Here is a 12807-nt window from a genome sequence, read left to right on the forward strand (position 1 = left end):
ATTTTTAATTGGCCAGTCAGTATTCAAAAAGAATTCAACCTGCAATTACAAATATGTTTTAAATAATCAGAGATGAGATGTTTATAAAAATGAAAAAGTCAATCAATTCACCATTAAAAGAAAGCATAGCAATCTGCAAAGAGACTATTCAATAACACGGACCAAAAGAGTACGTAATTGTGCTAAATCTTTTCAGTAAACTGCCACTGTGACAAATGTTCTTTAAGTTCTGTCCCCTGCAGCTGTGTTGACCCCAAACTGTAGTCTTAAATTCTGTGTCAAATACAGGTAGTGTCACAAAGCAAATATAGCAGCCGCATATCAGATTTTAATAGAATAAGGAGTAATTTTATATAAATCCCATATGAGGAACTGAACTGACAGCCTGTAGCCACGGGCAAATCCCTGGATGCTTGAACTCAGCAACAAAAACTACAGTATATCTGTGTCCAGGTGGACAGACAGGATGCTCTTACACAAAGCAAAGTTTTACTCCTTTAAGTATATCTTACCTGCTGCATGATCTTCAAAATTCTGCACTGAATACCTTTTTCTCTAGTCCTGGTTGGAATGAACCAAGCACAATATGCATGATTTCTTTTGAACTGTACACCTTATTCTTCTTTTAAATATCTGATCTTGATATTAACATATTTTGATAACGCTGTTCAGTGGCTCTTAAACATTGCCCAGTGCTATATACAGATATAGTGCTGGTGGTGGCGTTAGTCAGAAACAGTAGCCATCGTTCTTTTTCACCTGAGTAACCTAAACCAATTTCAATGAAGGATCATCAAGCTGTCACAGAACCTGATGAAGGTTAGTCGGTTTTACAAAGAAATTGTATCTTGTTTGCACTTGTACAGTACAAACATCTAGCTTTAGCTTTGGCAAACACACTTTGCAAATATAATATGCTAAAAATGTTTAATGTAAAAGTTTGATGGGAGTTGGTTATCGCCTGGTTTTAGAAGGCATACCTTTGTGTTGCTACTCTTCTGATCATTCTTCTTTTAGCAGCAGCCTGTCTGCAAGTCAAGTTAAGGGGCAGTGTGCCATTTATGTATTTTCAATATTCCTGCATCACTTTTGCAGAGTTGCAGAAAGTGTTTTTGTCCATTGTGACATATACAGCTTTATGAAGCTCAGTACAGTAGAGATTTGTGACCTAGGACCCCTTAACTTACTGTAGAAGGGATCTATAATAACTGGAACTCCAAATAAGCAAAAGGAAAGAATTTGCTGACTTTTGAAGCAAGACAAAATAGTTTTCAAAGTGTGTTAACTGGTTCTATTTTAGATTTTTATATTTGTTAATGACTTATAGCATAATTTCTTATGTATGTAATTTTAAATATTGAAATGTATATAAACTATAGAAATATACACTTCCTACTCTAAAAGGTATGAGTTTAGTTTGTCCTCTAAGAAAGTGGTATAGCCGTGTGGTTTTGTGTGTGTATGCATGTGAAAGCGCGTATGGCGGTTGTCTCTGTGTGACTGTGGGCGTCTAGAGGAGAGAGAAGCCTCATCTGTTACCAACCCAGCCTGGCCGGCCCGCCGCATGAAGTAGAACGACAGGGTGTCACCGCCGACGACAGTGATGGATGCCCTAAATTCTGTAGGCAACTTGGGCAATTGGACGCATTAACAACAGGCACCTGCTTTCCCCCGTACAAATCTATTAAAAGATAACAGCAATGGCGGCATCCACACTATTAGTAAATTATAGCTCTGTCTGAGTGTGAGGTAAGTAAGCCTCTTTTTCCCCACCTGCCCCCACCTACCTTCTTCTGCTATAGTTTCTAATTGGCAGTCTCACAGTGCCACCTAGTGGCAACAATTTATAATGTGAAGTAATGTTTGAAACGGAACAACAAAGTCAAAAGAGCAGACTAAGTTTGCCTAAGAATCTGATAATTTCACTGTCATGAAGATAATTTCACTCTCATTGGGTTCAGTACACTGTAAATAGCCATTTACTGTTTACAAATACACATTTTTATTTGTTTTAAATGTTATATACCTATGTGGTATGTGACTTTTGTTGCCATGATGCCAGGTCTCTCTTGGAAATGAGATTTTTAATCTCAATGAGATTTTTTTACCTGGATAAATAAAGGACTAATAAAAAAATAAAAACAATTGGAAATGAATGAAAATAAAGATGTTTTTCCACACTGGCCAAATTTCTATCATTCCAAACTCTTTCATTAAAAATATTTTATTTTCACACTTGCAATCAGAACACAAATCACACGCCCCAAAACATGATGAACATATGGTACAAGTTTAACATGGCAACACCCTTAAGGTCAGTTTTGTTTATAGCTGTTCACTGACTGTCATAGTGACTGTAGTGCAACCTTAAATCAGTGAACAGTTCATCTTTGTGAGATAGAGTGTGCATATGTACGCTCGAGAGTGTGTATGTGTGTCAGGTTACACAAACAAAGTTGTTCTCCAGCTTTCTTCACGTCTTATGGATTTCTCTTACAAACTAATTTTCCATAAACAAGCCTTTCTTTGGGCTGACTGGGCCAAATGGCCATTGATTTGGGACAATCTGGCCAATATAAAACCATTACGACCTACTCAAGACCTCCTCTATCAAAACATTAACACGACACCATTATGACAAATATCAGGCTATAGCCAGGTACGACGCATAAACGCGTGTCACATAAATTTGCTTTGGATAAATATTTCTGTGTCTGTGAGGAGGGTATGTGTTTGTGAGTTGGCCAAGAATAAAGGGAAGACATGACCAATAAATACTTTTACAGCAAGCAATTTGTCAGGATGTGTAAATGTCCCCAATTCCCAACAGCACTAGAGTAAAATTTACAGTCACTCTGGAAGTGACAATGCACAAAAAAGGACCACTTTTTACTCTCTCTCATCTCCCTCAGACCACTAAAACCTTCCCATAAATCTCCTCCGGTCCCTCCAGATGTCTCCTGTTGTCAGATATCATGCCTTGACAATGCCTTCCACCATCATTGTCTTGACAGAAATATGATATGTGAAACTGCAATGTCGCATCACTTAACATGATTTAGCCTAAGCTAGCCTGCACCATTTTAATCAATCAAAAATGTCACCTTTTCCCCTGTAATGACGGCAAAGGCAAAGGATCCCTGTGTTGGGGTGATCTATAAGACTTATCTAGGCTACTGATTTATGACCACTGCCAGCTAATGTACTAAAGGAGCCTACTCTCTTCCTGTCATCAGGTTTTCTATCAAATTGGCAAATAAGTAGGCCAGTATTCCCTCATGGGCAAGAAAGAAAAGACACTTCATATAGTATGTAAACTCTACAATTATGGCATTAAACATGTTTGTAACCCATCCATACTGCACCATCAGGTAAAACTATTATTAGATGTCCTTAAAAAACATGTCCTTCACATGCCAGACTCTGGATAATTGGTGCTACTATTTCAATGAGTTTGCTTGCTTATTCATGCTTTGACTAAACTGTGGCCTTTGACTGTCATTGCTCATTGTTCTGTAAACATTCCAAAGTCTCAGTGGATACCTGAAGCTTTAAGACAAAGTAATCTGGCTTTTATACTTTTGAAAGTTCTAAATACACGCCAGAGGAAAACAGTATATCACAAATTCAAAGATGCGCTGCAGACTTAAACATGGTAAATATCAGTAAAAGCAGCAAAAATTAATGAGTTGTCCAAGTTAACCAGTTGTCTGATTATGCGTTCTTTTTTAAAGTAAAAAAATGGTGTAAATGAGAGTATGCACCTTTTTCTTTTTTAAAGAACAGTAGCTGCAATACCTTTATATTCCTGTATGCATCATCTGCTGCACTGGGTCCTTGAGGTTCAGAGTGTCTTTTGGTTTGTTCTGCTAATTGCATTATTAACATATAACAAAATCAATTTTGGCATTTGTAAACTAATTAAGAAAAATATGAGATAAGAATAGCAATTTCTTGCGCAAATAATTTTTTACCAAACACAAACAAACGATATGCACACAAACAAAGATGGAGGAAGAAATAAAGTCCAGCTGGTGTTGCTAGAGATTGGTGCAAACATCAAACAAAAGAACCAAATAATATTGTAAATTTATTCTTCGAACACACCGACAAAAAAGGTAAAATATATTTAATAAAAATTTTTATTTTTATTATTTATCCTTTACCCATTGTTGTACTTGCACCACTCAATATCTAGCAAGGCTTCCTGGATTTAATTTATTATACAAGTGGACTGGGAACGCTACCTGTAACCACAACAGAGTGACTGGATCCACATGCAAGCAGCTTTACACTGCCCAGCCCAGATGTTGCAAACTCTTTCAGAAGTGCCTCCTCTGGAGGAATGACCTCTGGCCTGCTGTGCCCAGTTTGTCCAAGCTCCCCACTTCCCCAGCAAAGAAGATCCATGTCCACCTCACACTGCATGTCCTGGGAAACAGACCAACAAAACTTAAACAAGTCAGCTTGGTACTTTTTTCCATTTATGACTTTACCAGTATTCCTGACACATTTTGTTTCTATTGCATGTAGGTTAAAATGAGAAAATGAGGTGTACACATAAGTAAACAATTTAAAATACTGTTATCCTTGGTGGGTTTGACATAGTGGCTCATAAACCAGTTTTCGATTTGTTACAGGCTCTAGTTAGTGTGATCCTCCAACAGAAACAGAATAAAGCACTGCAAACACCAGCTGAAGTCCAAGACAACAATGGAGATGTCATTCACCCTGCCTCTGAAGAAGACTGTCCTTTGGGGGGGTAGTCGAATAATCTATAGGACTCCCACAATAGGACCCTGGCTTGTTAGTCAGCTGGCAGGGTAACACACGTTGGGTGAGTGCAAAGGTTAGTTGGATAGCAGTAACTTAAAGTAAGCTCACCAGATATACTCAGTCTTATCCATGATATCAGATTTATCTAGCCTCAGAACTCTAGTCAGAACTACAATAGGGATTCTGACCTTAACAAGTCTGTTTCTAGCAGCTTTTCAGCACTTACATTTGAGACATATATATATATATATATATATGATCCATCACTAATAGTGTGTAAGAAAGAGGAAATATTTTAATAGCTGTTTGTAAGCACTGGTCTTCTAGTCAGCATTGCGCTTGCATAAAACTAATCAGAAGTTCTCAGCCTTATTTGTAATGAACTGTGGATCACCAATATGCTCCTAAACATGTTTGTTTACAGTCTGCCCTCTGTGCTAATTAGAATGTGACCCTGCACGCACACGAAAACACAAATGGAAGGTGGGTGTATGTGTACGCATACACATACATACAAACTCCCCACAGCAATATTAACAGCACAATTCCATCCGACTGATATTGGAATTTTTCGAAAGAGCAAACCAATAGATAACCTATTACAAAACTATAAGAGATCAATAGCTAATTTCTTTGCATTGATTACCACTTGGACATTTAACATGCGCCCTGTGGCCACAATGTGTGTTCCACAAGCTTAGATCCCCATTGGCTCTCATGAGTATTAAAATTATCGATTCAGACAGAGGACTAAAAATGTCAAGCTGTTCATTAATCTTAATAAAGACTGGACTTGACCAAGGCACCCTTTCTCCCAATGCAGGGATACAACCTATCCAACTAGGAGGACATGGCAAAGATTAATGAGCTTCTACTGTGGGATGTGATTTAAGTCTTTGCGATTAATATATCAATTCCAAAAGAACGAGTCTTTTATACCAGCGATTATTTTTACCCAGGGTGCACCTAAAGACAACATTTTAAAATTCATATCAACTGCTTAATAGAAGTTCTTTCTTGCAAAATTTCAATGAAACTTCACGAAACAAGCAGTAATGAGGTCTTTGTGAGCTACGAAGCAGCATCTGCCATTATGCTACAGATGGTCCTGTGCGGTCCATAATACACCATTTTTATCAGCACTGCCTGACAACTAGTTTCATCTCTCTCTCGTAGATGACTGTCAAAGCATTCGGGGCTGTCTTTAGCTTAATGAGGGCCCTAAGCAGGATATGATTTGCTCACTTTTTTCACTTTTAATTACTTTAATATTTCTGCCACACTTACACTCATATGTTTCCTGTCTTGATTTGCTACATTCATATCCACTAATCAGAGAGGTATCACATTATTCTGAAGCAAAAGCACTTTGAAACTGGCTCTTTTGCATGCTCACATTAATATATCCTATTACTAAAAGACTAAAAGTGGTATTTTGATGGAGATTGTATTATAAATAATGCAGGACTTTACAATTAAGATAAATCTAACATCCTAATCCATACACAGAAATCTAGAAATCACAATGGCACAGAGATATACATTCTGCTAAATCACAGTGAGCATTTATTAAACATGTCCTCATTCCTTCCATTTTTCGTGATGTAGAACTTACTTGGCTTTGGTTTTTCATGCAGGGCCTGCCCTTTTGTATGTTTCAAAGGTCAATCTTAGTTATCTGAATGAACACTCCTGGACTTCAAGCCAATGTCATATAAAAGGGTTTCTGTCTTAAGTTTTACTTTTAATATAAATAAGCAATTCACACAGGTTCACACACATAGTCTCTTCTAAATTTTGGAGAGCTGTAAAATAGGTTCCGTTCCAAGGTTAATTTTGTTTATTAACCAGAAAAAAAGAGTTGGATTCCATGTTGCTGCAATCAAAATGCTGTATATTATGAAACAGTAAAAGTAGAAATGCTGGCAGTAACACGTAATTTGGTTGGTAACGACATGCCCAGCAACACCAAACACAAATGGAGAAAAAAAAGGTGTAGCAGCACTCAGCAACTAGGAACTAACCTGTGGCACTTTTAAAGAGCTTTTCATTTTTTCCATCTTCATTTATCACTCCTCCTTTTCAACTATTCTTTTTCTTTTGGTGGTCTCTGGCATTTCTCACATTGTTGTGATTGTCTGGTTGCTCTGACTTCATTTACCCCTCCTTCCTTCACTGTTTTGACAATATTGCCAGGGTAACAGTCTCCATGATATTTTCTGTTTACACTGTATCACCCGAATGAGAGTAATCGAAGGAAGGGACTTTTGGTGGTAATTTCAATATTACTAAATAACATTTCTAACTACCTGAAGCACAGTACAAATCCCACAGACAGCAGTGTGAAATCATGTCTTCATACCACACAGAGTTTGTGAAATACATCACTGGGAAGTCTTAAAAGGTTTCCCTTTTCTAAATAATTCTCAGATACAGCATGTATAAATAATTTATATTGGCCTACCTGAGTATCCTTGTCTCCATTTCTAGTATCTGCCTTTTGGCTACTTCCTGTTTTACTCTGAAGGTTAGTGTTTGTATCCTGTGTTAACTTTTACTTTCTTTCTCTGTCTTCTCCTAACGGTTGTCGAGAGTCTTAATTTCTTTTGCTTGTGCTCTGGTCTCTCCTGTTTTTGTTGTGTAGTTAGTGTATATAGTAGTCCTGTCTTGCATTTATCCTTTGTAAACGAGTGTATGTTTCCCATGTGCAGCCTTGTATTACTGGATTAGTGCTTTTCCACTGTTTTGCATTCCTTCCTGAATTTAGGACCTCACTCCTAACTCAATATCTGAATGTTTTTACTCATTTTAAAAAAAAATCTTCATCAACCACAGAATAACCATCAGCTGTGCTTAAAACGTGAAACCAACATTATCAGGTGTTTCTCTTATATGCGTCAACATGAGATTTAGCCTGCTAACTAGACTGACAACACAAGTAGAGGTTATTTAACATTTCTGGACTTTGGATAATGCCTATTAGAAGAAATTAATACCAATAAGTCACACTAGAAGACGTAGCCCTAATGCAACAGCATGTGAACAGCTCAGCTTAAAAAAAAGAGTACCAGTGTGTCAAATCAGGATCACCATGAGAGTTAGATACTGACAGAACAGTTATGGAGCCAATGAAGGCAACAGTATTGGTGTTAACAGTAAAGTTTTACATCCATATAGCAGCCATCCCAGGTCTAGTCAGCTGGTTGAAGATTATGTGGGCAAAGAGAAAGCGTGTCTAGTCATCCATTTATGGACAGTAACTGTGAGGAGGATTAGAGTTACTGTAGGTGGTCCAGCCTACATTCAGTCAGTCAACCAAGGGAAAACACTCTCTGACCAGGACAGACAGATTCTATGTTAATTAATAAACTGGGGAGATAACACATAACATGATTTTGTCAGTGAAAACTAGCTAAACATGGCTAACAGTTAATATTAACCATTGAATAATTAGTTACTATGACTCTGTTCAACAAAATAATAAGCTAAACAAAGGGCTGTGCTGCAATCACTATGAAGTGGTCTGGAAGTTCCTGAGACACAAGAAAACACAGCCATAGATTTTTCAACAGACGCTTATTTAAAAAGAAAAACAAAAGGTGCCAAAGAGATATGAAAGTCTAAACATAAGTTGAAGATAATAAATATTTATCTAAATATAAATAATTTGGTGATAATCAGGCCAGACTCTTCACAGTTTTCCTCACACACAAGTGGACACACTGGCACATTACTGGAAATATTAAGCACAATGAGCACAATCCATATTAGGTAGACTTTGTACTAGGATGTGCATCAGACTTTTGCCTTCTATTCTCTTCTGTCAGGAAAGAGACATAAAAAGAATACTCTGACACACTTGTTTTTGCAATAATGATGCTCCTGTTTTGTTTATAATAACAGATTTTTTTTACAGTAGTTGTGCTTTTCTAAAATTTCTCCAACTTCAACCTGCGGAAAGTTTAGTCTGCTTGTTTGTTTTTCAGTTTGTTTGCTTTGTTTGTTTCAGTGGAATTATAATGAGTTAGGAGTATGATATGAGTTGGGTTAAGTAAACACAATATAACCAGTTGTCAGAATGTATGCCAGCATCAGAGGATGAGCTAGCTTGTCTCCATCCTGGCAAAGAGAAAGGTTCACATGAGCATCAGTAACCGTTATTTATCTAGCGTCAAGCTGTAGCTGAGAAAAGTACTTCTATTGCTACATTCAATATATATTGTTCTGCCTGTCACAAGATAAACAGTGCTAACGTCTTAGCTTCATTGCCACAGTAATGTGCTACTGCTAGCTATAGTTGACATTAAGTGAACCATTTAGCTTTAACCAACATAAAAACTTGACATTTCTGTGTTCAGCAGGGAATGTCAATATGCTACATTGAAAGAACGCACTTACCTAGTTGTTTTTGTTTTGTTTTTTTAAGTTCCAGTCCGATGTTTCCCTTCTTGGCATTTTGGTGACTCAGATTCCCATCATCCCACATTCCAAGAGAGGTTCTGAGCATGTCCATTGTTAGTCCGATTAATCGTAATCTGACCAGTTTAGTTTAGTTTTTGTTTTGTTTGTTTTTTATTAATATTATTATTTTTACTTCACATTTCCAAATTAATTTGTAAATTAGGGTTAAAACAGTTCACTTTTTCTCCAGAAGCATTTGTTTGTTATTTATGCCATACGATATACAATAATTCTGTAAAACTCTGTAAAAACCTATTCTTTTATGCTGAATATATTGCTTTTTTTCTTTTTTTTTTTGCTATTAATGTAACTTGTTAGCATTTAGAGAATTAAGGAACAGGCTGCTTGCATTGTAGATATAACCTTCATAGAAAGTGGCTGTGTGAAAAGGGTAAGTGCAGAAATTTGGATGCTTGAATTTACCTTGAGTATGTAGCCTATTTTGCTGTCCCTGGGGATAACATAAAACATGGTTACCATTACAGTTATATATGAAGGCAATTTACTCACTGTACAAGAATATAACAAATATCAATTTGGGACTTATATCATTTATATAATGCAGATTTTGCAGTGGGAATGGGTATAGTGAATACACAAATTGCACTGAAGGAACAGTCGTCTCCCCCTCCCCCCACCCACCAAAAAAAAAAAAAACTTTCTTGATGATATCATTTATATGATATAAATGATAAATGATATGGTTCTTCTTCTTTTTCGGCTGCTCCCTTTAGGGGTTGTCACAGCAGATCATCTCCCCCTGTCACATACTCTTCCTAGCATCCTTCTCTGTCACGTCAGCCTTCTACATATCCTCCGTTAAAACATCCATGAATCTTCCCCATGGTCTTCTGTGTCACATGTCCATGCCCTACCAGTGACGCCTCTCTAACTTTGAATCAAAATGCTCAACCAGAACTGTCTCTCTGATTAACTCATTTGTAATCTTGTCTTTCGCGGTCACTCCCAATGAAAATCTTAATATTTTCAATTCTGCCAACTCTGCGTTGGCCTCCTGTTTTTCTGTGAGTACTACCATCTCCAAACCACATATTATGGCAGGTCTTACTACCAATTTGTAAATCTTCCCTATCGTTTTTGTGCTATTCTTCTTTCGCAAATCACTTGTGAGAATAGTCTCCACCCACTAAACCCTGCCTCCATTCTCTTCTTCTGTTGCTTATTTAAAGGTATTTAAACTCACCTGCCTTCACTACCTCTGCTCCTTGCAGCTTTACTGTTACACCCATCTCACTCTCATTCACACACATGTATTTTGGCTTCTACTGACTTTCATTTGTCTTCTCCCCAGAGCATACCTCCACCCCTCCAGGTTCTCTTCCGCCTGCTCCTTATTCTCACTGCTGATCACAATCTCTTCTGTAAAGATAAGGCTAACGTCATCTGTTAACCTGTCCATCACCATTGCAAACAAAAAGGGGTTTAGAGCAGATGCATGATGTAATCCCACCCCAAATCCTGAACCCATCCGTCACACCTACTGCACACCTCACCACTTTCCTGCTGTCCTCATACATGTCCTATACCACCCTCACATTCCTTTCTGCCATGTCTGACTTTCTAATGCAGTAGTTGTATGTTTTCTCTAGATCTACAAACACACTGAGCATTTCCTTCCTTTAATTTCCCTTGGGATTAATAAAATATTCTGATTCAGATTCTGAAGTATTCTCGCCCTATTTCCTCTGTCCACCAGATATACCAGAATACCATCTGATGCTGCCTAGCTACATAGTCACCTGACACAAACTTGCAGCCTCTTATCTATTTCGGATTGCATCTTCTGGATAAGATATAGTCCACCTCTGTGCACCTTCCTCTACTCTTACACATCACCCTATGTTTCTCCTTCTTCTTAAAGCATGAATTTACCACAGCCATTTCCATACAATACCTAGGGAATGCACACTGACAACATTCAACATCATGCCTTCGATTGCCAACATCAAACTTATGATCAACGCTTCACGCCGACAACACTATTCACATGGTCTTCCAAGATTACCCCTACTCCCTTTTCTCTTTCTCCCTCACATATTTTCTCAATCACCTCTTCCTTTGTCTTTGGCCAACACAGTTTCTAATAACACCCTGTTGGCAAACAGCACCAGAGGTGGTTGTTAACCCCAACCAATTTGGTATGGAAATCTCATCCTTTATGAGCTACATGTTTCATTTGGCTACGATTTTACATCGCATGCCTTTTCTGACGCAATCATCCCCATTTATCTCTGCTGACCACCCAGGTCCCTAATGGTGGGTGAGGCCCTGTCAAGCCTGGAATTAAACATTTGTTCTAGTTTACAACTTTTTAAAATTCCAAGTAATTAAAGTCTAAATTAAATTGCCTGAAGAATTGGTTGGGTGATTTAAGTTTGATTCCAAAAAATACTGGAGGCTCTTTCATGTCAGTGGATTAGCCCACCACATACTTGGACTTCGCATCACAGCTAATTTATTCCATCCACTTGACTGCTCATGTGCACTGTGAGTTGTGTCTTTCCCCATTAAAGCTATTTCAGGGTATTAAAATAAAGAAGAGAAAGCAAGGACACAGAAAGAAAGCAAACTGAGGGAAGTCAGATATTAACAAATGTCTTTCAAAGAGAAAGAAAGTGGTGAACAGCACACAACTAACAGGTTAAGATTGAATTAGCTAAGAGGAGTTGTTAATGACAGTGAGTCAATGTAATATGTGACACTGTATCTATTAAAATGTTCTAGCACAACAACAAAAAGGCAGATAATGGAGTAACAGTAGGTCCATCTCCAAATGATATGACCTCATGTTGTGGCAACTAAAAGTTATTCCAAGCAATCATTTGTATCAATAGAAGTTCCAATAGAAAGCTTAGCAACACTAACAGCAAGCACCATTACAGACCAGTGTTTTTTAGCTGGTGTGTCATGAGGTCAGCAAGCCATTTTGGTGAACGTAGTGCAGGCAGTGAACCCAGGCTGATAAAATTTATTTTTAGAATATCACAATGGCACTGTTCCTTAATTTAAAAAAATAAATAATTTTAGTTTGTTGGTAGTTATTTATATGGCAATTCATGTGTTCATTACTGTCAGGCAGCTCACTAACATGAACAGTCAGCGATGTTGAGTCAGTGTACAGTCAGTGATTACTTAATTATTCAGTGCCCACGAGACCATTAGACTACTGTATAACTTTTGTATTTGTATTAACATTAAAAGAACACTTACAGAGAATGGCTATAGTAGACCATAAACCTAGTTTAAAGCAATGCATTTTAATATACTGCTATTAGGTGTACTCAGCCAAGGTACTATTATTATAGTGTTATAGTGTCATAGACACAAATACGTTTTAAGAATTATCAAAACAGAAATAAAGACAATGAAACTATTTACAGTTATTATGCTGTGTATTAGGCTGTCCACAGTTTAAGAAGCTAACATCAAACCTGTATGCTTCATTCTAGCAGAGGGTCCGTCTATGTTGCAGGTAGTGAGCAAGAAGACAAGAAAGAAGATGACAGAAAAAAGAGAGGAAAATGAAGGTTTCCCTGAGCCCGGTGGAAA

General features: G+C 37.5%; 1 protein-coding gene across 4 annotated transcripts in view; it reads right to left on the minus strand.

Annotated features, from left to right (window-relative positions):
* Window positions 1–9251, minus strand: part of LOC146376004 (uncharacterized) — a 298615-nt gene extending 289364 nt beyond the window's left edge. For all 4 annotated transcript variants that reach the window (XM_084946556.1, XM_084946555.1, XM_084946557.1 and 1 more), the window contains exons 1-2: window positions 9175–9251; window positions 4248–4431 (exon numbers count right to left, since the gene is read on the minus strand). In XM_084946556.1, coding sequence (XP_084802682.1) covers window positions 4248–4428 — 181 coding nt within the window. In that variant the 5' untranslated portion in view covers window positions 4429–4431; window positions 9175–9251. The remainder of the gene's footprint in view (window positions 1–4247; window positions 4432–9174) is intronic.
* Window positions 9252–12807: the final 3556 nt, after the last annotated feature.

The sequence above is a fragment of the Perissodus microlepis genome, chromosome 12, assembly GCF_051167445.1.
Source record: "Perissodus microlepis isolate ML-2025 ecotype Zambia chromosome 12, ASM5116744v1, whole genome shotgun sequence".
Taxonomy (NCBI): Eukaryota; Metazoa; Chordata; class Actinopteri; order Cichliformes; family Cichlidae; genus Perissodus; species Perissodus microlepis.